Raw genomic sequence first — 25696 nt, forward strand, 5'->3', positions numbered from 1 at the left:
AAATGAAGCCAGTTGATTACAGGGAAACTTACTGAAGTTGGAGGAAATGTCTCACAATCAAACAGTATTCTACAAGGTCCCATAAATTGCAGTGGAAATTGAAGTTGCAAAACTATTAACAGTGATGTGTGCTGAACTGACTTGTCTGCAGCAGACATGCTGGTAAATGTCTAAGGGAGAGGCAAAATGGATTTTTGGTGGAGGGAAATTGTGCTGCTGATGATTCAGTCAACATCAGTCTGCTATTGTATAAATGATCTTCAGTCTGGTCACTCCTTGAATATTGTGTGCAGGACCTTACAAAAATCTTACAAAAGCATATAGTGAAAATGCAGAGGCATATTCTTCATCTTGAAAAAAAGGGGGCAGGGGAGCATATTAGAAATCAACAAAAACATGATAGTCTCGGCAAAGGTGAGATGACAATGAATGTTCTCCATTCCTTCCAATGCAAGAATAAGGGGGGAGTTCATCTGAAGTATTTGGAAGCAGCTGTAACTCAAAACAAAGCAAACAAACATAGTTTAATTGTGTAACTCATTGCCACAGGATGTTTTGAAAACCAAAAGGATAAATAGATGCAAAGTGTTATTGTAAAAATTCATGTAAGAAAGACCCAGAAATAACTTAAAAATAGTGACAGGCACATGGCTTTCAGTTCAAGAAATCCATAAGCTGTGGGTCACTAGAATTTGGTAACATTTATGTTACTAAATGTATATGTATTATTAAAGTAATCCATGGAAGCAATGTATTTAGCTTCTTTCTTACTTTGTCTAAGCATATGCTATGATCCTCCTTGTTACAGGAGAGTAGACTGGGTGGATCTTTGATTTGATGTATGACAAAATTTATTATTTTTTTAACCAAAATAAATTAATGACAATTTGTTCAGTACTGTGACAGCATTCATCTTCCAAAAATAAAGTGTCATTGGAAAATTGACATTCTGGACTCACATGACACTATCTAAAATACAAGTATAGTAGATACATTGGCAGAATAGACATTGTCTTCTACCTGTTTCTTAAAAGAAATATTGGTAAAGCTACACCCTTGCAGATGGTGTTAATTGTACATTCCCTACTGTAAATGAAACAAAAGGTTCAACTTCAGCGCTGAGGACTTTGGTTGTGGCACTGATCAGCTGGAAGATCTCTCTCTCATTTTTGAGCAAGCCTTCTATAGAGGAATTCTTCCCTGCTCCACGTAACACACCATGTAGCCTCTATATGAACTAGAGAGTGTGGTTTTCAGAGTACTTCTTCCTTGTGATTGGTACTGTTTAAGGTAGCTCCAAGGAATGCATTCCTGATCTAAGTAGTATTGAGGTGCTGTAGCCCTCATACCTGGATTCCAGAGCTGGAGTCACTCTGCTTTTTTGGCAAAGCACTATACTTCCCAAGCATGATGAAAATCCAAGAACTGGAGATAGAATAGAGAATGGAGATAAACAAGAGGCTTTTGTTGATAAAATCAAATAATAAAAAATAAATTCACAACAGATTTCTGGGATAAAGGAGCTGGTTTTCTTGCTGAAGAGAAACAAGAAACCAATCTTCCATGAATACTGACTTCAACACAGATATGTTTTTATTTTTATTTATTTTTATTTCTATTTCTATCTTTATTTTTATGTATTTATTTTTTAAAATTTATTTGGTACATTAGAAAACCAGGAAGATAAACAAGCATAATAATGCATTTGGATTCCAGTGAACCTGTCTGCTACATCACTACTGGAAACAAAATTCTCATTTATATATGGAATTTCAAAAAAAAAAAAAAAAAAAAAAAAAAGAAAGAAATTTACTAAAACTCATCCAAACCAGTCATGATGAAAAACAGAAGGAAAAGACTTTTATTGTAATTGTCAGAAATTCATATTTCCCACTTTTCATTAAGGAACACAAGAAATGAGTTGAACATGATTTTTATTTCCCACAACTAGCAATTTTCTGTCTTTGAAAAAAGTTTTAATGGGGAGGAGCTCAGAGGTATTGTGGGAGGGACTAAAATTCATATTAAAGTTTTGGCATGAGAGAGAGAATTGTCAGAGTAGAAGACTTCTTCTGAGGTTTTGATTTTATTTCATTTTTTTTTTTCAATTTAGGATGATAAATATTCATGTTCAGATTCTTCTAATAATTCTTTTGTGGAATTCTGATTGTCAAATTATTCCCAGGATTGAAGAATGTGGACTTTCATGTTCTCAGGTAATCTCTTACTTGTTCCTATTTGCTATTGTTTAATATAATAGATGTATGCTGCTAAAATAATTGTAAGCAGAGAAGGAAAGCAAAAACAGAAAAAGCCTTTCAACTATCCTGACCATTTGATTTATATTCCTGTCATTCTCAATTAACTATATAAAGTGGCAAAGATGACTGTTAGTAAGGGAATAAGAAAATGCATTTCACACAATTTCCAGCTGCTGTTGTTGTTAGTACCTTTTAAAATCTGTCTTTTGTATTTGAAAAACGGTAATAAAAATGATTTAGTTTATATGAAGTACTTTGAAGATTAAGTTTTTACAATAAGATGTGGTGCCAAATAGATGACAGGGAGGAACGGGAGGTTTCAGAAATTGCTCTTTATGTTAGGAATATAGGAAACACTGACTTTTCTGTGAATAAATGAATTAGGTTTGAGAAAGAGTAAAACCTGTTTTTCATTTTGTGGAATGAATGTAACTGGACTATTAAATTTAATGACTTATGTATGTGCATAAAAGTGGAGTGTGAGCCATACCATCTCTTTAATGGCTTTGAATTTTGAATGTTTCCAAATATCCCCACAAAGGGGCAGTATAGAGATATTTTGCTTCTCTTGGCATTCCGGACGTTCAAGATGAGAATATATTGAAAGATAAATAAAAAATAAGATAAAAAGAGTAGGGTGTCTGATATTTTCAGACTGAGTAGGGGATGATAAGTATGTAGTTACTTTGGGGAAGTGGAATTCATAGCATGAGAGAGTTTGGCTGTATGTACAGAGTCTTGCTTGAAAATGTCACAGTCCCTAGGACAGGCAACCGAGACTTTGTCTACATGTGGTGGTACTACCCAGATACTAAGTTAGTATGTTACAGCATTTTATTCTATATTTGGTGTGCATCCTAAAATGTAATAAAGATGGAACAAAGATGCTTATAAAATACTAGAGTTGAGGGGAAAAAATATTTTAAAAGTTGTTTTATATTTCTGAATTCAAATTCTTCACAGTCTCTCCCCACTTAGATAATGATTTTAAAATAATAATATATAGTAATGAGAGATTAATCTCTTGATGTACCCAAGCACTCTTCAGCAACAGTTATGTACTTAAGTTTATGAGTGCAATAACATAAGCATTTTAAGTAATTTATTCGCCTTGCAATGCTGCAATGGGTCTCCTTGATCTGCTGCAATGGGTGTTTAAAATAGATCTCTTTTACCTTTCTAATTTATTTCTCCGGAGAGTGGTTAACTCTCAGACTCAGAATGTAAAATACAAGAACAACTTCTAAGGTGGGTCCAGTCTAGGGGACAGGTTTTACCTCTGTGGACCTTGAAAGGCACAATTCTCTGTTGTGTCTTAGGTATGTATGTTAGGAAGACTGATTCACGAGTTGCCTAAGATGTTGGCAGAGTTGTGGGGTTAGGGAGACTGGATCCCTTTCTTTGCTTTCAAGATACTATCTTACAACTTTTCCAGCACTGAAGGCTGGATAAGTAAGAAAGATTTTTTTGTTGTTGTTTTAAATTTTCAGGGGAAATGCATTATTTCCAGTATAATAGAATGAAGTATCAATATAATTTCTGATTGTAAAAGACAGAATACAGTTTATGTTCTGTATGTAATATTTCTGCTAGATGTATTCAGTGGAATCTTGAATGCATTAATGACTTTTTAAGACAAAAATGTTTTCTCACTGGAAACAATAATGATCTCAACAGGGCAAATTACTGCCAGCTTAGGATTTTCAATCCAGTGTAAAGCATTTTAGCCACATGAATGTTAGAGTCTCATGACTAGGTTCTTAAAGAAAACTCCTTCCTTTTCCATTGGAAGTAACCTCAGTTTTCCTACATAACCCATCACAATCCCATGGCCTTAATCCCATTCCTACCTGAGTTACTTTAAAAGGGAGCAGTTTACCTTCATAATTCACAACTAAATGTTCTTTATAGGGGCACTAACCAGAGGTTACAACTTAGCTCTCAGTGTACGCACAATATATGTCTACTGTCTTCTGTTCTAGCATATCAGGTCACAACTTGGAGAATTTAGAGTCAAAGGGATTGCCTTTTCTAGCAATTTACTTAATGAGATAGTGAGATATTGTAATTTTAAAGCCATCAGAAGCTTTCTGTAGCTACTATTATTATAAGTGTATGTTACAGGGTTTTTTCCTTCCTTTATGAAGTTTTCCTGTAAATCTATATAGTGAGTTTCTGTTGTGCAGAGTCAATCCTGAGGTTGTATGGTTCTTCATAAAAAGAATAGGGGAAACTTTTGGATTTTTTTGTATTTTTCAAATTCTAGGTGTTGCCAAGGGGGATCTTGAGCACGCTTAGTAGCTGAAAATGTTGAGTTTGATCATCAGACTAGATTTTAAGGTGACTATGTCCCTTGAGTATTTGTAAGCAACTTCTTGTACTTAGCAGAGTAAAGCATTAGTTGTACGTAATAGGGAAATTGTGACATAACTGTTTTGAGGTATGTGACCTAATAAAACCTTCACACTCAACTGTTTAGATTTTGGATCCTATTACAACTCAATGAATCATTCTTAGTTTACCAGGAGTATTCAGCAAGACATCTTTGCATTGGCTTATAAAATATCCAGGTTTCATTACTGTACCACAAATTACTTTGCTCCAGTACAGGAAAGGAGAAAACAAAAGATCATTGAATGTTTATGCAAGCATCACATGGCAATTTAAACAGCATGAAAATATACAATTGTGGATTGAATGACAGCAAAGGAAACACCAAGATTTCATCATGTACTATGTCTTTTTTTTTTTTTTTCCCCTTCCTTATTTTAATGGCTTAGCTTCAGAACATGTATGGTATTCTGGTATTCAAAGGTTAACTACAATGGGCTTGGTCTCCAGGCCTCATCCAATAGCAAATAGAGTTATCAACCATGCTTCCCTGTAAAAGCATAGGGGAATCCCATACTGCAATTGAAATTGGGTTTATGCCCTACTCATTTTACAATCCACATTGTTTGCAGGCTGTACAGAAAGAAACAGACCTATGCCAAATTTGACTCAACAGCTGGTAAAGATCAAGTGCACTACATAAAAAAAAAAAGAAAAAAAAAGAAAAACAACAAAAAAAACCCAAACCTTTCCAGAAAACTATGAAATAGTATTTGTATTGTCTGCCATTAAATGCAGTAACATTTCCAAAGTCTATGAATAAAGAAGAAAACCCTAAACTGAATGTGGTATTCCCCTGCGATTATAAAGATTATTGGCAGCAAATTCTTGATATAGCTGCTGCCTGCTCGTGCTATTCATAGATGAAGTGTGTAGTGTTTCTTGACTGGATATTTATGCCATGGATCAGACCATTCTGACTGAATACTACACATTGCAAAACCAGTGTTACAATACAGCTCTCAGGCTGCTAACTCAGCTAACATAAATTGGCATTAGTTTTCTTTATCATGGTAAGCAAGACTTTAAACAATGCACATGAGAATCTAGGTGACATAATTCAGTTTTTCTCTAAAATCTGTTTTTAGACATGGTAAAAAAAACTGTTTTTAGATGTGGTAAATGGAGATCAAGATCAGAGACCTGTTTTTCTCAAAGCAAACAAGTGAGGGAGATACCACTGTGAAGTCCCAGGAAGGGAAGATGGTTTACCACAGTTTTTTTTGTGAATGCCAAGATATACTTAATGACTGGAGGAAATGCATGAAAATGTAAAGCATATCCTCTGCTAAAGTTTGCAGTGATGCAGTGCAATCTATGGGAGCATCCCCTAAATACTAAGCCTGGGTTTTGCATCCCTGCCTGTCATTGACTTACTTGTGTGGGCCTATTCAAGTAATTTAATCTCTCCAGTTTTCACAAGTACAAAATAGTGCTGACCTTCCTGTGTGATATGTCTTAATTACAGGTTTTAATTAAGTACTTTGAATACTATAATTAAGTGTTAAGTTTTCATTAGTCAAAGCAGTCATACTTAAGGGGCTCAATCATCTTGAGTCACTATATTAGCCCATTTGCTTAGATATCCTGGCTTGTCTTTTCTGCTGGTAGTCAGGAGAGTTGCAGTTTAGCAAGTTTAGGTGATTTATCTCTAGGTCTTTGTTTTACATGGTCAAAAATAGCTTGGCAATAACATGAGACACATAGCTTTAATGTTTCCTGCTGTGTCCTATGCCATTCATTGGTTGCCGTCCCATTTCGTCACCCCCAACTAAGAAAACAGCCAGTAAAAGATACAAATAAAAACTTAAACTCTCCAATGTTCCTCATAGTTACAGCAACTACCACCACTTCTTTCAGGAGAGATGGAGATGGAGAAAGCTCTGCAATTCAGGACTTGCAAAAATTGCAATAGTAGTTCTTGTTTTTTCTTTCCCACTTTCCCCTTCCTCAAGAACTCTGGAAAAAGGTTGCAAGGTCTGGAAAGAAATGAGCCACTGGAGTACCAAAAGCCAAGGCACTACAGATAGTCATGAAAGTTGGGGACTCAAAGTCAGCGGATGTTGCTACTGGACTTGACAAGGTGTCCTGAAGTTCAAACACAAGTCAGTGTTAGAACCTTTATCACCATCAGACATCAACACAAGTGTGTGCAATCAGTACCTGTACCAGGAGATAGAAATAAAAATGTAAATATATATATATATATATATATAAGTTCAGCAGAAGATGGGAGCAGCTGGTCTTTATTATTGGCAGGGAATTCTAGCTCATTAATATATTTGAGTCCTGAGCTTAGGGAGGGAATATATGCTTCAACTTCATTTGGACTCAAATTTCAATGGGGATTATCAAAATTCAGGAGCAAGCGCTTTCCACATCTGTGTAATATTGCTCATTGAATGACTACTTTGCAGTTGGAAAACTGCTTGTAATTGGTCTAAACTGTACCTTCTAATCACAAAATCACAGAATGGCTGAGATAAGGAGGGACTTCTGGAGGTCATCTTGTCTAAAACCCCCTGCTCAAGCAGAGTCATCTAGAGGAGGTTGCCCAGGACCACGTCCATGTGTCTTTTGAATATCTCCAGGGAAGGAGACAACATAAGCAGGAAAAATTGTGCAGAGACAGGTAATAATTTGTACTAGACCAGGTGGTGTTACCTTGACGGAATTCTTGCAGAAAGGTCTAGAATTGGCTTAATTTGTACATCTGCTGGAGCTGGCAATGCTGTACCTAATACTTTGTCTCATTGATTTATACAGTCTCATTCTCCTACTCTTGCCAGAATGCCTCTGCTTGTGGAAGAATCAGGAGTGATCAAAAATGAGAAAGAACAAGAGGATGTTTTAAATAATTTATTTCTAAGGATAGTTTTGGATAGTCTCCTGCCTGTTTGGTGTTTGCCTCAGCATTGAGGATCTGGGCCTCAGTCCCAGATAGGTGGGTAACTTGGACCTAAGGAGGTCCAATGTTTCTATCCCCAACTAAAAATCATTTGAGTTTTGGGAACCATGAATTATGAGGTGCAATGGCTACCAAGCTGTAAAAGCCAGGAACACATTTAAAGTTATATGTACTATGTTACCATCATCCCCATGAGCTGCATACGTTTTATACATCAGCTTTGGCACTGATCAGTCATAGAAGCATAGAACAGCCCAGGCTGGCAGGAACCTTGAAAGATCATCAGGTCAATCCTTTGGGAAAGGGAGCCTAAATGAGATCATCTAGTGCTCTGTCCAATTGCACATTGAAAACCTTCACTGATGGGGACTCATCATGTCCCTGGGGAGGTTATTGTAGTGACTGATTGTTCTCACTGTAAAGTCTTTCTTATATCAAGGTAAAACCTTTCCTGGTAAAGCTGTACCTGTTGCCCCTTGTTTTCTACATGTGGCTCCTTGTGAAGAGAGAGCCTCTGTCCTCTTTGTAACCAACCTTTAAGTACTGGAATACTGTGTCCCCGCTTTTATTAACATTTACTTGTTGCTTTTTGAAAACCACAGTTATCTGCCTTCATAAATAAAACACAAACTGGAAAATGTTCCCAAGCAGTAGTTTGTTACAGAGGAAGTTCCAGAGTAGCTCTGGCTAGGAATTGGTATGCTTTGCTAGGAATGATCCCCAAACCAGTAAATTCATTTATACTCAGATGTGATATGAACATGTCACAACCCTGACCCTGCCTTCACAGATATATGAATTTACTGGTCCAGAATTTTGAGAAGTCATGAATGAGCAGGAAAGTCACAGTAACTAATGATGCTGAGCACTAGAATAGATTGCCTGCAGAGTTTATAGAGATCTCTACACATGCTTGAAGAGTATCTTTCAGATATGTCTCAGATAAAAATAATTCCTCCTAAGGCAAAAACTTAGAGTAGATGGCATCTTGAGTTCTTTTCTAACCTTAATATCTCTTCTTTTATGTGTAATTTCCTCTTTTTTGATCTAAAGATAGTGTTTCAAGTCATATTTAACTTACTGCTGCTTTGGAACAGTCAACGGAGCCAAACACTTGCCTTACTGTATTGCATATGCTGTCCTTTCTGTATGCAAAGTATGGGAAAGTTCCAACTTACTGGAAAACTGTATGAAACTTGCACTTCCATTAAAGAAGCATCTGTGTAAAAATGAGCAGAGTTTAAGTTTTACAAAGCAAATGATCCGTGGCTCTTTCTCCTGCAGAAAAGTGTTTCAGCCTTGTTGTTTTGAATATGTGTGGTAAATTTCAATCACTTCTGGAAAACTGATGGTCTTGGAGTTGCCTCTACTTGTCTGCATATTTTCAGAAAGTATGAATCATATAAACACCATTGTATGGTGCTAGATGTACATTCATTGTCTTTTCTTGGAAAAACATTGAGGAAATAGAATTTATTGCAGTTAATACATTTCACTGTGCTCAGTTTTGTTTTCCCCTTTCATTCCTAAATATGCAAACTTCCTTGATCTTTTTCCCACTTCCTCATCTCCCTGACCTGCTGTTCTTCCTTCCATGACTGCAACGACAGGTCTCTCCACTGCTTTTTAAATGTTGATATTGTTGTACTGTAATTTTCCCTGTTCATAGTTTTTTCTTGCATTTTAGCAATTCTCATTAGAGTATCAAGCTTCATGGTAAGTTTTGGTCAGTAGCATGAGTTCTTTCAATCTTCCCCCTTGTTTTTCATGTATTATTTTTCTGTAGGATATAGTATAATAATTTTACAGAGTGTGATCACATCAGTGTTAGCATTCAGTCTGCCTCTGTAGTTTATTTTTCTCATCCACTTTGGGAAAAAAAAAAAAGTATATTTTTTAGGAGAATGTGTGGCATAGGTGGTTTTTAGTAAGTAAGGGCTATCATTAAAAATGAGACATAGAGTGAAGCAACATATGAAGGTACTGAACACTGATGGGATTATTAAACTGAGGCCGCGCCCAGGAATTATTGCTGCCTCTAGGGACAACTGTGTGATCAGGAGAGTCAGGTGAAACAATGTGGCTGTTGTAAAGTTGGTGGAATCCTGCCTCTTTGGAACCACTTCTTTTGGACCTCTGCCACCTTTAATTGGACCAGTGCTAACTTTAGCAACTACAGTTTGTGAAGATTCAGAAGATAAACCTAAACTAGATGATTATCCCTTATTTTTTTTTTAGTCCCCCTTCCCTCAAAATTAAGAATTAATAGTTAAAAGAGAAATAGGCTATGTAATGACTTTTAAATTGATTACTTATTATTTTATATTTTATAAGATTTATTCTTCCTTAGAATCTCCAAATTTATTTATAACTAGCTCCTATATTAGTTATCTTGAATTGCAGATATTGCAACTAAAATTCATAGATTCATAGTATAGATATTTTCATTAGAGCTTTTCTACGCAGCAAATTTATTTGTTTATTTATTTATTTTCATTTTCCTGTACTGACACAGTTTCAGGGGAATATATTTTTGGCTTTTGTTGCTCCTGAAAAGAGAGGCATATATGCAGGGGTTCTGGTATAAGTTTCTGATGTAGGATTAAGAATTTCAGATGCCATAAAAATCCAAATATTCGTATTTAGAGAATAAATCCTTTTTCTCCAAGATTTTCAAGTTTACAACTGAAAAAAAGAAAAATGTTTTTCATCTACATGCACTAAGACAATTTTTCTCTCTCTGCTCTGGCTAGAGAAAGAAAAGCAAGCACAATTATAACTACTCATATATTTTGGATGCTGTCAAAAGGGAGATGGACAAGCTTGACAAGTGGGCCCGTGTGAACCTAATCAGGTTCAACAAGGCCAAGTGCAAGGTGCCGCACCTGGGTCAGGGCAATCCCAGCCATGGGATTCATCTCTAAGTGGAGAACTCATTGAGAGCAGCCCTGCTGAGAAGGACATGGGGGTTCTGGTGGACAAAAAGCTCAACATGAGCCAGCAGTGCGTGCTTGCCACCCAGAAGGCCAACTGTGTCCTGGGCTGCATCAACAGAGGAGTGACCAGCAGGTCAAGGGAGCTCTGCTCTGCCTTTGTGAGGCTCCAGTTTTAGTACTGCATCTGGATCTGAGGCCCTCAGCACAAGAAGTATGTGGAGCTGTTCAAACAGGTCCAGAGGAGGGTCATGAAGATGATCAGAGGGCTGGAGGAGCTTTCCTATGAAGGAAGTCTGAGAGAACTGGGGATGTTCAGCCTACAGAAGAGAAGGCTTTGGGGACACCTCACTGTGGCCTTTCAAGTACTTGAAGGTTGCTTATAAAAAAGATGGAAAGTGACTTTTTACACAGCCAGATAATGACAGGTAAAAGGGGAATGGGTTTAAACTAAAAGAGAGATTAGATTAGAGTTTAGGAGGAAATTCTTCACTCAGAGGGTGGTGAGGCACTGGCACAGGTTGCCCGGAGAAGCTGTGGATGCCCCATCCCTGGAGGTGTTCAAGGCCAGGTTGGATAGGGCTTTGGGCAACCTGACCTAGTGGGTGGCATCCTTGCCCATGGCAGGTAGGTTGGAATTAGATGATCTTTAAGGTCGCTTCCAACCCAAGCCATTCTATGATCCTATCATGATGATTTTATCATCTTTATCGTGAAGTCTTAATGGAAGCAGTTCCTTAACTGATGATATGGCACCAAGGAAGAATGCAGTGGCCTGTCAGGACTGCCGTCTGAGACTACTCTACCACTGCTTCCAGTATGGCCCGAGGGATCATTTGCATGGGCTTACATCCTTACACAACTGCATAACAAGCTAAGGCTGGAATAAAAACAAAATCAACATTTAAAAATACTTCTTAACACTAAGAGCTGTAATCAATAGTATTTCTAAGCTTATTATAATTTAATTTTTTTTTCTGTGTCTAAGGGCAAGAGGGAGAAACACCATTTTTATGAGAGCTGCAACCAACAAAAGCATGTGCTCCTTTGTTTCTCTCCATGACTTTGAAGTGTGTCTCAGGCCTGACATATGGCCTCCAAAGTCTTGAAACTTTTACAAGGAGTTTTGCCAAGTCTGCTTTCTTGTTCTAAATTTTGATATGACTTTGTGAACCACACTGACAGGGTTGGGAAGGGGTTAGGAAGCTCATTCTTGTTTTTAAGAACTACTCCCCCCCCTCCCCAATTAAAATAAAATAAAAAATAAAAATCAGTATAATATCTGTGTGACATTCTCACATTCCTGTGACCCTGTTCTTTTCCTATTGCTCTAGGTTATTAAATGCAGATTAAATGGAGATCATGAGATAGCATTAAACATTTGTCAGGGCAATATGAGAAACTTGCATGCTCAGCGGGGTGCTGCCTCAAGTGAGCCAAGGGAAAAAGTTAAGCACAAGGTTAGTTTTAACTCAGCTCTCTGGAGCCCAGATACCCAAGTCAGAGTAGTGTCTGAGACCCACTCTTCCAAAGTTTTTTTTCTTTCTTTTTTTTTCTTGATGAATGCTTAAAATAAAATATAAGTAGCCTTTGAAGTAGGAAAAAGATCTCCCATTTCAATGTCGAAAGCATTTGACTTTAAAAATTCATTCTCTCTTGCCTGTCCTTCTCTCAGACCATTAGTCTTTCATTTCATATTTATACAGTATCACTGCTTTGACAGGAGGCCTGGGAAACTCTCATTTACTGGGCAACATGGTAAAAAGATAACTTGTGTAGAGTTAGAGCAGCTTCAGGTTAAGGAGGATGTGGCTTCTCCTTGAGGTTTGGACTTGAACAGATAGAGTATAACAGCTGGAACATGCCTTTATTCTGCTTTTCTTTTCTAATGCTCCCATTCTGAAAGGGAAGCTAGTCTTGAGCTTTGCTAGATTAATCTCTACTACCGTGAAATCCCTTCCAGCCACCTGATACACTGGGGGACACGGTTGTCTCACAAGTGGGTGTATGCTATCCCAAATAACTGTGGCGTGAGGTAGGTGTCATTCCTGCTCTGTATGGGTCTTGAACTATATACCAAGTCCCAAACATCCAGGTAGCTCTCAGGTCTGAAAGAGAGCTGCCTAATAAGCTTAGGTGCCTCTAGGGTTAGGTGGCAATTAATGGGGTATTATGGATCATGGTGTTTGGCTGAGATAATTACAGCTTGCTTAAATGATGTTTCAGGCATCTAAAGCCTCTTTTAGATTTGGAACACAAAGCTGACTTAATCTCATTTTGCAAATGACTGCAGACCATGGCTTCATTTCACTACCAGTAGTAATGTAAAATCCACAAAGAGAAATTGACTTGGAAACGGTGTTAGTGGCACTTTTCTCATGAGCAGAGTTTTTATAGGCAAAAAGTTTTTCCCACATTTGGATCTGATCCAAAGTTTATTCAAACGAGTGGAAAGATTTTAACTGACTTTCAAAGGTTTGGAGTTAAAACCAGTCTTCCACAGTTTGTGAATGTGAGGAGGATGACATTTATCATCTATAAAGGCCATAGTGTACTTCAGGGCAGTGTTCTGCTCCTGGAACTGACTCTAAGCACAAGAAAAATGAATAGCTGCCCAGAGCAAAATGGTGAGGGCCTTGCTGTGTATGCCAGAGCACGGGAAAGCCAGGCCTGCAACATATTGCTTCTTTTGCGGAGGAATAGTGCTGGGATGTATGAGAAGACAGTAAGTGGAATATAAAAATGTTAAGGCCTTCCAAAAGAAATAGCCACTGCCTCCAGCAGCAGCAAGAGGGGCCAATCTAGCCCACAGGGTCTCTTAATAATTTTCAGTTCTTGCTCTTTTTCTTTTCTTTATTTTTTTTTTTTCATTATTCTATTTCTTTTTCCTTTTCTGTGGAATCTCACTGCCCACTGGTTCCAGTGGCTGCAAGTCACAGTGCTGTCCGTGTTGCTGAGGGATTTGTACTAAACTTTTCTTGTACCTTCTTCTGGGCAGCAGAGATCATTATGCCATCCTAACTTCAAAGTACTGGTCACCAACAATTATCTGGAGAGGTTGTGGAACCTATGTCCTTTAGTTTTTCGAGGACTGGTCAAATTCATGCCTAACTTGATCTAGTATTGGCCATAATACTGCTTCTAGTAGGAGGCTAAGCTTAGTGACCTTCAGAGACCTTTTACACCCCAAATTTCCTTGATTCCATTTTATCGTCCTCTGTATGAGAACTCCAGTCATTCATTGAAATAACCATTAATGCTGTGTTAGAATGTCCCTGTCTCATTGTTAGACTGGAAGTGCTGATTTGGTAGATTAGTTTTCCTTTCAAGTAGCTGAGTGGTCTGAAATTTTTGACACTCTATGTATGTGATGGTGCTGATTTATACCAGCTGAGGGTATGGCATTCAAAGTGCATTTTAATTTTACTTTGTCTATTGTATGCAATTTTGTTTTGTTAACAACTTGTATTAATATTTTAGGAAACATGACATAAAAATGGTTGACTTTATTTATTTATTTATTTATTTAAAAAAGAAGAAGCTAGAGCATGCTGTTGCTCCAGGCAAATCCTGCTTCTAGTCCTGGAGTTGAAGCACACAATAGATCAGGCAGCTTTTATTTCAGACTGTCATAGCTCCCTTTGGTCCAATAATTTTAAAAGCAATTGGTTTGTGTGTAGGCCCTTTTAGTATCACAGCATTATTTTTATGTACAATTCACTTAAACAAAATACAAGGGGGGAATATTCTTCCCAGTTGTGAGACCTCAAAGCAATACCATTCTGACTGGACATTCACTTATAGGATGAATGCATGCCACTGCAAAGAGTTCCCAGAGATAAAATTTCTGTGCTGCCAACTCTTTCACTTGTTCTGTCCTGCAGTAATGGTCAGGGGAAGTTAGATGCCACTTGCAGTCCAGTTAAAATATGGGGAAGTCCAGTTAAAATATAAGAACAAGGTTCTTCTGCATCAATACAATGCAGGAGGAAGTATATGCTGTCTTGAACACACAAATCTCTGTTACACCTGAATAGTAGAAGTTAAACAGACAAAAATCTAAGGGGCCTGAAGGTCTTGTGTTAGTCACATGCTCCTGCATTTCTGAAGTACTGGTAGGCTGTAAGGGAAATGCTGGCCTTCAGTTTTGACAAACAAGAAGTTGTGGGCTCATTGCCCATTTGTGTATACTAGTTAAAGGGCAAATGGTGCAGCATACAAAGATTGGTGAGATGCTATGTCTTAGATCCTTGTAAAGCCTTGACGAGGACTGTCCAATATTCTTCAATAAACCCAATTATCTCTTCCCTGTTAGTTCATTGCCATCTCAATGTTTAATTGGAAGCATGTCAACATGATGTTAATGCAGGCAGAATTTAACTTGTGCTGTTGGACATGGAACAGCTCTTATCCAAAAAATGTGTGACTTCAATTAGCCCATTTCTGAGGCTGAGCTCATTATTGCACTTCTCAGTTGTGCTTATCCTCTCAGATTCATCACTGCACCCATGTGATTGGAAGTTTTTTGTTCAGTTTGGTATGCTCGCAGAGAGAGTTGCTGCTCAGAGTCGGAGAACATGTAGTCATGACTCAGATGTTTTGTTTTTAGCATTCTGTAATAAAATCTGGCAACATCCAGGTGGTCTTGTAGAAACAGTAGTCAAAAATAATGCTTTGCCTTAACTTCTAGTGCCTGTTTCTTTTCTGCATGTATAACAGTCCAATTGTTTTCTTAGCTGATTCCACTATATGCCATCGATGTGTATCTGATTACAGTGTCAGTAGAAGCTGAAGAACCACCTTGTTTGCCAGAAAGATAGTTTTTCCTTGGCAATGAAAGTAATTACAGATGACATCAAGACAAATAGAGATGCTCCTTTTGCGAAAAGGTCTTTCAGGGACAGTGTATCAGAACTAGCTATGAATCCTTAACAGTTCTAAGTGTTCATATTAAGCATGTTAATTCTTATAATTCCTCTAGTTCTCAGTAAATATCCTCACAATTTAATTCAATTTCCAAGTTATAACATGATAGTTATAGTAATAACATGATTTTTAACATAAATACTTGACCTTGATGTTTTTAAGACTTTTTTTTTTTTTTTTTTTTTTGTTGGGACAGGAACTTTTATATTATCCCTGTGCTTTCTCTTACAGTAAGGGTGATATTTAAACATGACTTAAAATGAAATATAATAGAATGTCCTCTGAGTCCTCTGAGGTTCCAGTTCTCACCAGCATCAAGGATATGTAAAATGCAAAGTCATTATCTTCTTTGTGTATGAAAATAGCTCTGTGAAAATCTAAAGCATATTCAATTGTTTCCATTTGTGAAGTTTTCCCCAGATTACTTCTGTATCTGAAAGTCTTTGTAGGAAATTATGGTAATGTGTTGGAAGTCTGAGAAGTTCATGACACAGCTCTGTTTCTATCCAAATTTCTCAGGCTTCATGGATCCACAGCACTTTGGCACAGCACCTCTCAAAGACCTTATCTTTATGGAGGTGACAGATCATCTTTGTCTGGTTTTTCACTAAAGGCCATGAGAAAACATTTGGGACTCTTAAAGCCCAGAACATCTGTAGGATTGTCCTTCCACAAATTGAGTGGGGTAAGCTGATGGACAAAAGCTGATAGTGGATTACTTACATGGAAACGGGTCGGCAGCTTTCTGTCAGTATTTAAGGATGGTTACTGATATAACCATATGGTTGTGGTGCTCCTGGTTGACACAAAGAGCATTACTACTTTACAAGGCACCGAATAAACCCTCATGGCCCTCATGGAAACTATCTTCAGAACTGTACAATGGCTCTGGCCACCCCATTAAAGGAATAGGATGGATAATGGATAGGATAGGATAGAAATTAGAGTAGAGTAGAGTAGAGTAGAGTAGAGTAGAGTAGAGTAGAGTAGAGCAGTTGGAAGGGACCTTCTAAGGTCATTGGGTCCAACCGCCTGGAACCAAGAAATACATGTTAAAATAGAAATAAATGGTGAGGAGGAGGATGGTAAGAAGGAAAGGCTATTTTATTACAATAAAATAATACAATAAATAAGAAAAAAAAAAAGAGAGAGAGAATAAAATAGTTTGGCTCTTGCAAAACAAAATCTGAGACAAGATGTATTAATGGTTGTGGATCAATGGGAAGTAAATTCCAGGTTAGAAAGCATCTGTTTAAGTGAAAAGGTAATAAACACAATCAGAAGTCAATAAAAACTAACCATTATTATGTTTGCCTTTGAAAATAAAAGTTTTGTTGTTGTTAGAGAACAGGGCTTCCGGAAAAGCTTTGGCATTGGAGCAGTACACACAAAAGCCTGTCTTATTTTAAAACGTTTTTGAAAGGTATAGGTGATGTGGCACCTGTGGTTTTCGGGGGACTAGGCCCAATGATCTGAGAGATCCCTTCTAATTCCATGTAGAATAAGATGAATTTGTGCAGAGTATCCCCTCTTGACAGGAAATAATAATAATAATAATAATAAACAACTTTACTAGATTTGTTATCTTTATCAGCCTTTTGGCTACTATTTGGGCATTGGTTCTTGCAGACCACACTACATTAGGACAGCTTACTCACTGTGTTGTAAGATGACATACAGCCTCTTGCTTGCTTTTAATGGTGATCAAGGAACACAAGTTGCTGGAATAGAGGGAAACTTCAGAATATAGTCATGTTCTATTTTCTTAGCCCTCTCTGATAATTTGGCTTTAGACAGTAGTGTAGGTAATAGCTTTTTCTGCTGAGGATATCTCAAAAGGGGGAAATTTTTTTCACTTTACATTCACTGACATTAGTGTAGGTATTTTGAATGAATGAATGCTGAGTATCTGTTGTCAACATGGCCCCAAAATATATTTTAAGGCATTTTAAGGGATATTACTACTCCTTACAGAATGAACCTATGAACAAGGTACAACAGAGCTGGCAGGCAGACTGTGAAACCAAATTAGCCTCAAACTCTTTCCTGGGTTGACAGAACATTCAGAGAAGAATTTTTACAATACTGCTTTTGCTTCAATGCCTGGAGGAATAAGAGAAAATAGAAAGTAGGTCTAATCTTTGTTTCTTTCCCTCAGCAATTTAATTTCATGAAAATACCCCCCATGCCCCCAAATCCTGGTCTTCCTCTGTTGGTCTCACTTTCTTCTCTACAGTCTTTAAACAACACAATGTGATATTACAATTGACTTAGATTGAGAAGTTGCTGTGCTAGCTAAAAAGTTGGCACCACACCTTCTATTCAGAATGCTGCACGTTGGTGGTGTCTGTTCAGATAACCTCTGGCTACAGTTGAGTAATACCACAAATGGGGAAAACCCTAGAGAAATAGGAAAATCCCTAACTGTTTGTACATTGTGTAAGTATATTTTGCTTAGGCTCATTGCCAAAGCAGATATGAATCAAAGATGCTCTCTGTATTGAACTAAAATGTACTATCATGTTCAGGATCTCATTTTTGCATGAAAAAACACCCACAGCATTTGTGAAAGGGGAAGAAAATTTCCATTCTGGGTTTAGTGTGTTATATTTTTCTATTGCATTCATCACTGAAAATTCCTGAAAACAAAAGATATAGAAAGTGGGAGAGGAACTTGGTTAATTTATTTGAGTTCTTCTTTGAGACAAATGGTCTCGTTTGACTATTTTGCAAAATGATTATAAAAGAGAAAAAAAAAACAAAACACTATGGTATTGTACAATAAAAAGCAATCACTTAAAAAAAAAAAAAAGGAATTGTGCTGTGACCAAATGCTTACTGTAACTGGCAAGTGCTTGTGCAAATGCTTGATTATTTATGTAAACCTTCCCAACAACTCCGCACCCCGAAAAAACTTAAGTGCCCAAGATCCATTAAATGTTTCCATACCAGAATCAAAATCAGTGCTGGATATGTTTATTTTTAATTTTTTTTTTTTTTTTTGAGAAGATGTGAAAATAAACATTGGATGTTACTGTGTGATCAGAGACCAAGACTGATATGAGCAGTAGTGAAAAATGAGAATTAATTTGGACAGACTAGAAGATATAGGTTTTCTTGAACATCCTACGGCCTCACAGAAACTGGTGGTTTGTTTTCTTGTCTGCAACTTAACTGATTTACATATGATTTGCATTTTTAAGGTCAGATCTTACACAGGGGATCTGAAACATTGGTCTTCTTTAAGTGAAGGTTGGATCTTCCAAGTTTTTTGAGATTTATGTTGTTTACTGCTATGGAATCTTGATTTTTATCTAATACATTTTTACGATGGTAACCAGAAAGAAGGGTTAAAGAGAAAGTAATAGCCAACTATTTCGAAGACAATCTAAGAAATTTTGACTGGCAATTGGGAACTCTCTCAAACCACCTGACTAGAATATTTTCAATAGTCTGGCTGTAAAGTGGCAAATTAAAAATATGGAAGTAATTTGCTAAATTATCAACCTCATGAGAGATTAATTCCTTCCAGTGAGAAGTGGCTCAGCAATTAGCTGATCCATTAGTTAGGTTTTCTTACTAAGAAAGCTAGCTCCCTAACTCACTCACTCACTGATTTTTTTTTGCATTCAGTTTGTGTGTTTGTCTATTCCATTCCCTAAGGCCACTGAGGACCTCAAGTAAAAGGCACTGAATTCAGATTGTCCTTTTGCATACTTGTGCAGGGTCTGGTTAGAAATAACTCACAATTAGATCTTTGAAACTGCAGTTAAAATTCCAGTGGAGTTTTATATGAGCTGGCATGTTCCACTTTTATTGGATTAGTGTCGAACTGAGTTAGTCAGAAAGCTATAGTCTTTCTTCTACTGATGAATCTGCATCAGAAAAATTAGCAAACTACAAATGAAGCTTTTCTTCAGAAATAATATATAAATGACAAATATTTCTATGAGCTCATTGCAACAGAAATGAGGTCACATCAGTTAAATTTTTCAGCCCTTCAAGGAGAAATGAGGATTCTATGAAACCATTGAAACAGAAATACCGTTTTAGAACAGTTATGTAAAGAAGTTTGATTTCTTTAGATTCCCTTCTTTGAGTGTAGATGTAATGTTGTATAGAAGCAGCCAAATAATATTTTTAAGAATATCACAGATAGTTTTTGTAATTTTCAGTCTATAAAAATATGTTCCACCTCTGTCTTATTATAAAAAGTGACCATATTTTATGCCTCTACAACTTTTATGGGTCATAGTGACAAACTGCCAATTATAAAAGATGATAACCTACTCACAGAAGAGATTATTAAATATAAAAGTTCCAAATGAACAAATGAATAGAAGAGAATGATAACTAATAGAGGTTAGATACTGGCCAGTGGTGTTCTAAGGGCTTTCTTTGAAAACAAACTTATTTAGCTAAAAACTCAAATGCAGCCATGAAGGATAGAAGTTTACATGAAGTGTGCACTTATCAGCTAACCCAGGGTAAGAGCATACACATGTGCAGCTGTCACAGGGCTGTAATTTCACACCTTCAGAAATAATATGATTTTGCTCTAGAGCTGTGTTTATGGGGAGGACAAAACTACCTGTGGATGATGGCCACGTGGAAGACAAAGCAATAGGTATTTTTATGTCATGCTACTACTTACCCAGGCTGACAACTCTGTATTTTACTACAACTTGAGGACTTCCCAATGTCCACTAAGAGACTTTTGCTGGCTCTAAAACTCGCAGACTGTTGGCTTATTGACAAGGTTATTAAATGCTTTAAGAGGACTGAGAGCTTCCTGTCCATTTGAGAGCAGAGGAGTCAAGGTGGTACCTGCTCCTTTTGTGGGTGTGACAAATGCATCTCTGTGAATGAGACACTGATTTTTAAAGGAAAGTAATGGGGAATATACTTTATGCCATATAGTAAGGAACACCAGTGTAAGTGTTATGTCAGATGCTTGAATGTCAGAACAGGAGAAAAATATATTTGTTTAGTTATAGCCTGTATTTAGCACTTAATGCAGAGTATTCAGAATAAGATTTGCTATTTTTATATTCTATAAAATTTTAGTTCGTGGTTGAGTTTTTATTTTACTGGGAATGGTCATAGTTTGTCAGAAAGATAGCTGGAAAACTGTTCAAATCTCAGTTTCAGCTCCCTTTGCCTCTTACAAAAACACTTGCCCACTTGAACATAGTAAGTACTGTGCCTGAGTAATTTCATTTTCAGGATCCTGAGCCAGATAGTTCTCAGAAATAAAATGACAACTCTTATTCCTTAAATTCATTTGCAGTTGCCATAATAATTCCTTCTATTGGCCTAGTGTGATCTTCTAAGAGTTGTCTAACATTCAGAAGAGCTATAGATGTCTTCCATTAAACAATCACTTAGCTTCTTTGCCTTGTTGTGAAAAAAAAAAAAAAAGGTCAATGTAAATGGCAGTGCATGATAAAATTATATCTTTATTTGATAGAACCTGAGACTTGTTATAACAGTTACACCTTTGTTGAAAATACATGAAAATAAGATTAATATTGATCTTGTGTCCCTAAACTTATCAGGCCATCATATGGGGTAGTAGCGTGCATTTTTACTGTATTTGTAAATCTTTTTTCATTTCAAAAGTGATTTCTCTTATGGTCTGTAAATATGCTTACTTGTTTAAGGTATGTTTATATTTGTTTATAATTATTAAGTAATGTTTATTTTTTTAATTTCCTCAGAACAGCTTTTGTAATACTTTTGTTTCTGTTTGCAGGGGGTTCATTGTAAAAGCAAACCTTCCAGTGAGTATACATCATTCACTTTTTACTACATTTGTTTTCTGAAAATAAAGATAATTTATTGCTAATAATAAGTCTGCTTTCCTGGTCATGTCACATCACTGTGCCATTTGACAGGGTATTTCCTACAAGTTTCCTTGTACAAAACACTGGAAATTGGTAGGCTGCAGTAAATAATAGGTTAATAATTGTGCATTATTGCTTTATAATTTTTCTTACCATAGCTTTGATAAGGAAAATTTGGGAGATTTTGCTTTGACATTCCACTCACATGTTTTCATTGCTTCTACTTATTATGTTTGGCTACAGTAATAATGTAGGCTCTTGAATTTCCTAAACTGTGGAGCCTCCATCAATCACTCTTCCAGTGTCCATATTTGCTTGACAAGGAAGTATGAGGCAGGTGCCTTACAGACTGTTGCCTTTTAGAGGACAGTTGTACCTGGAGTCCCAGCTCAGAGTGTTGCTTATCTCCACCAAGCCTTTCCTGGATCCACATGGCAGAGCGTCCACAGAAAGGGAGAAGTGCTGGCACTGAACTGCAAGCGAGTGAGATTCTAATGCTGTGGGGTGGAACAGTGAGTTGGATATCAGCTGTCCTGAGCCTTACTCCAAAAGCATGATGTTTGTGGAACATGTACTGTTGAGGTGGATAGAAAGAACGTGGCTCTGAAAGGGATGCAGTCAAAAGTCCCACATGGAAAAGTCATTAGCTTTCTACTGGTAAGCAGAGTGAACCATCAGTGGCTGGTTCCAGGACTGCGAATGAGTATTATTTGGATTAGACAGGTGAGCCGCTAGTTACACAAACTGCATGGAAGAGAAGAAGAGAGAAACAGGGGTATTGATCTTTGCTCTGCCAAGCTGAAGCATGTCTTCATACCTTTGGGCAGCACAGGCTGAGGAAACCTAACCCTTCAACCATGGCCTGAAAGGGAAGGACACTTGCAATACTGTTGGTTATGAGTTAAAATCATTGCTAGGTATTACACAAATGCAGATCTAGATAATGGGGACTTACTACTGGTACCACAAGGTGGTGATTCATTCCACCTATCCTAAGACAAGGTGAATTATGTGCTGGGATGGAAGTGAGAGGGGTTCTCCCTCTATCTGACTGCCAAAGGTTCTTAGGTGATACACATAAACTTAAACTAGATATTTAACTCCTAGCTGGATATAGACTTTAGGCACTTAATCTGTAAACTGAAGATCCTTATCTTGCAATATGATGTACATGAGGCAGGGCTGGTTGTGGGTTTTCAGTGCTGCCTGAAAATGACTTATCAGCTATCTTTAATACAAGTAACATGTAGGATGACTCAGCCTTACAAGAGTGATGAAAAAAACCATTTTTTTTAGTTTTTATCCTAGTTCACTTGTGCAACAATGGGTGTGTACTAATTTCCATACTTCCTTTTCTACAGTCATGCATTTTGTTTATTTTTTGACGCAAAATTACCTCAAAAGACCTTAACTATGTAATAAAGCATCTTTCCAGTAGTCAATGCTTTTAGCTGCACCAAAAAGATGACTTTATTCTGCAGAATGTGCAGCTATCAGCTCTCTAGCTTTTGACAACAGAGCTTTGACTGCCTTTTCCCTCCCATTTTCCCAAAGTATTAGTAGTACGTAATGGCTACTGTAGTGTTTGAAATTAGCTGTACTTTATCAAGACCCCCTGATTTAAGAATCACTCAGAAAATATATTTGGCACAGTATAACACCATGTCATTCACTATCCTTGCAAGTTTGAAATGTTTTCTGGATGCACAACTTTAAAACTCTTTGAATTTACTGTGCATTGAAATCTATTGTAAAATAGAGGCTGCATTTTAATTTGTTTCATAATGTGCAAGTAATTTTAAGTTGCAAATGTTGGTATTTGTTAACTGAAGTGCACAGTGTGGTTATCTTAGGACAGTTTGTTTATGAGGATGGTTAAATCATCATAATGCACAGATGCAGCAGATAACGTGGTAAATCATATGCAAATAGGTTTAAAATGCTACTCCAATTTATACTGATGGAATGATGCCCCAGTGAAGCAATTTTAGTGCACAGTAGATATTTTAACAGATTTAGCACTGTCACTATCCTAAGTAGTTCAGATTCTTACAGTTCTTGTAGGGTACAAATACCAGAAAAAAAAAATAAAACAGTTAGGAGTTTCTAATGGGAGTTGCCCTGGGCCTGTTAGTAATGGGGTTTCTCTGCATTTTTTTTTTCCTGTTCTCCAATTTCATCTTCTTTCCTGAGGCTTCAAATTATCCATCTAATCATTTCTATTGCGTATTCATTGCTCAGCTCTGGCTTCTATTATACAAGGATACACAAGGTGTGTTTTGCTGTCGTGACAGTTCTGGGTTGATTGCTGCATCATCAGATAAAAAAATAATCTGCTGTGGTTAAGCTGATGGCAAAAGTACAAGGAAAGTGTCTACATGCTGAATAATAATACTTGGCTTCTTTATGCCTGGGTTTATATGTGTCCATAATTAAGGATTCTTTTATTACAGCAACAATCCCTCTCTCATGTAGGGCTAATTACAGTTATAATTCACAAACATAAAATTTAGGCAAGATTTACTCAGCAGATGGTTTGTGTAGCAAGATACACCTTTATGTCTACTGAGGTGTGTAGATCAAACTACTTGTGAGAAAAAGAAGGAGGTGCGTGCTCCAGAGGAAACTATTTAAAGGGGGTGGGAAAGCGAAGGGATATTATAAGGTATTAATGGAAGTTTACAGAAGAAATAGTCAGAAATGAGTCTTCTTTTGTGATTCCAGAAGTGTCTGTGATTATTTAGAGAAGGGAAATTATTTTCTGTAAACTCTTCCTTGTATTATGTATTAACTGAGATCCAAACTAATATGTCCATGCATGATCTGACACATTTAAATTATTATTAATGAATTTTAGAGCATCTTTTGCAATTCTCAGATGTATTCTAAAATTAATGTAAAGAAATTCCAAAGTGAAAGAGTCTTTTCATTTTATCCAGTATATTACTTATTTGTTCTTGGTTTGAAGGTAAAAATCATGACCTAGAAAAAAATGTCCCTGCTTACAGTCAGGCAGCTGTCCCTAAAGGTTTGTGCTCCTGTACAGGTTAATATACTTTTAATCTTTACATTTATAGCACTTTCCTTCATGCTTGAAGGGATAAGTAAGGATGTGTTTTATCGCTCCATCCTACTGTCCATGCATCCTTTCCTTTGGGAGAACTGTGAATGCATCTTCTATGTGAGTCAATGGGCATCTGTGTTTGACAATAATTCTTGGCTAGATGTTGAGGGATGCACCCTTTCTTCATGATTTGAGGTAGGAGTATTTGGATGCAAAGAAACAGTCTCAAGTTGTATGACAGTGGGCGTTGGACATTAGAAAGAGTATCTTCATGGAGATGGTGGTCAAACATTGAAATGGGCTGCCAAAAATAGCGCTAGAATACTGATCTCTGGAGGTATTCAAGAGACAGGTGGGCATAACACTAAGGGACATTGTTTAGTGATCGGACTTGGTAGGTGTGGTGGTTTTACTCAGGTGGGCAGCCAAGCTCCACCACAACCTCTCTCCCACTTCTCCTCCTCAAAGGGAAAGAGAGAGAAAATACAACGAAAAGGGCTCAAGGGTTGAGATAAGGGCAGGGAGATCACTCAACAATTATCGTGATGGGCAAAACAGACTCAGTAGGAAGATTAATAAAATGTATTGCCTATTATTAGGAAGCTAGGCAAGTGAGAAACAAAGAAAACAAACTAAAACATCTTCTCCTCATCCACCTTCTTCCACGTCCTCCCTGTGTGGTGCAGAGGAATGGGGAATGGAGGCTGCAGTCAGTCCCTAATGCTTTTCCTCTGCTGCTCATTCACAGTTACTCTCTACCCCTGCTCCATGTGGGGTCCCTCCCATGGGATGCCATCCTTCCCAAACTGATCCTGTGGGGGCTGCCCACAGGCAGCAGCTCTTCAAGAACTGCTCCAACATGGGTCCCCCGGCAGCTCCCCCAGACCCCCTGCTCCTGCATGGGCTCCTCTCCATGGGCTTCAGCTCTGGCCCGGGGCCTGCTCCTGTGGGGGCTCTCCATGGGGTGCAGCCTCCTCCAGGCCACATCCACCTGCTCCACCGGGGGCTCCTCCACGGGCTGCAGCGTGGAGATCTGCTCCATGTGGGACCCATGGGCTACAGGGGGACAGCCTGCTCCACCAGGGGCCTCTCCACAGGATGCAGGGGAACTTTTGCTCTGTGTCTGGAGCACCTCCTGCCCTCCTTCTGCACTGACCTTGGTGTCTGCAGGGCTAGTTCTTACTCCTTGCTGTCCCAGCTGCTGTTGCCCAGCAGTTCTTTTCCCTTTCTAAAATCTGTTCTCACAGAGGCTCAACCAACGTCTTTTATTGTCTTCTCTCTGACCAGCAGTGGGTCCCTTTGGGGACAGCTAGAACAGGTTGTTTTCTGACATGGGGCAGCTTCTGGATTCTTCTTACAGAAGCCAC

The 25696-nt window shown here is 37.7% G+C and overlaps 1 protein-coding gene across 3 annotated transcripts in view; it reads left to right on the forward strand.

The window, feature by feature from the left end:
• Nucleotides 1–2047: 2047 nt before the first annotated feature.
• The window catches only part of IL17REL (interleukin 17 receptor E like), a 48548-nt gene continuing 24899 nt past the window's right edge, over nt 2048–25696 (forward strand). For 2 of the 3 annotated variants that reach the window (XM_068669673.1, XM_068669674.1), the window contains exons 1-2: nt 2048–2216; nt 21175–21202. In XM_068669673.1, the coding sequence (XP_068525774.1) occupies nt 2115–2216; nt 21175–21202 (130 nt within the window). In that variant the 5' untranslated portion in view covers nt 2048–2114. The remainder of the gene's footprint in view (nt 2217–21174; nt 21203–25696) is intronic. The other variant, XM_068669675.1, reaches the window with a different exon arrangement.

The sequence above is a fragment of the Anas acuta genome, chromosome 1 (assembly GCF_963932015.1).
Source record: "Anas acuta chromosome 1, bAnaAcu1.1, whole genome shotgun sequence".
In the NCBI taxonomy this organism is placed as follows: Eukaryota; Metazoa; Chordata; class Aves; order Anseriformes; family Anatidae; genus Anas; species Anas acuta.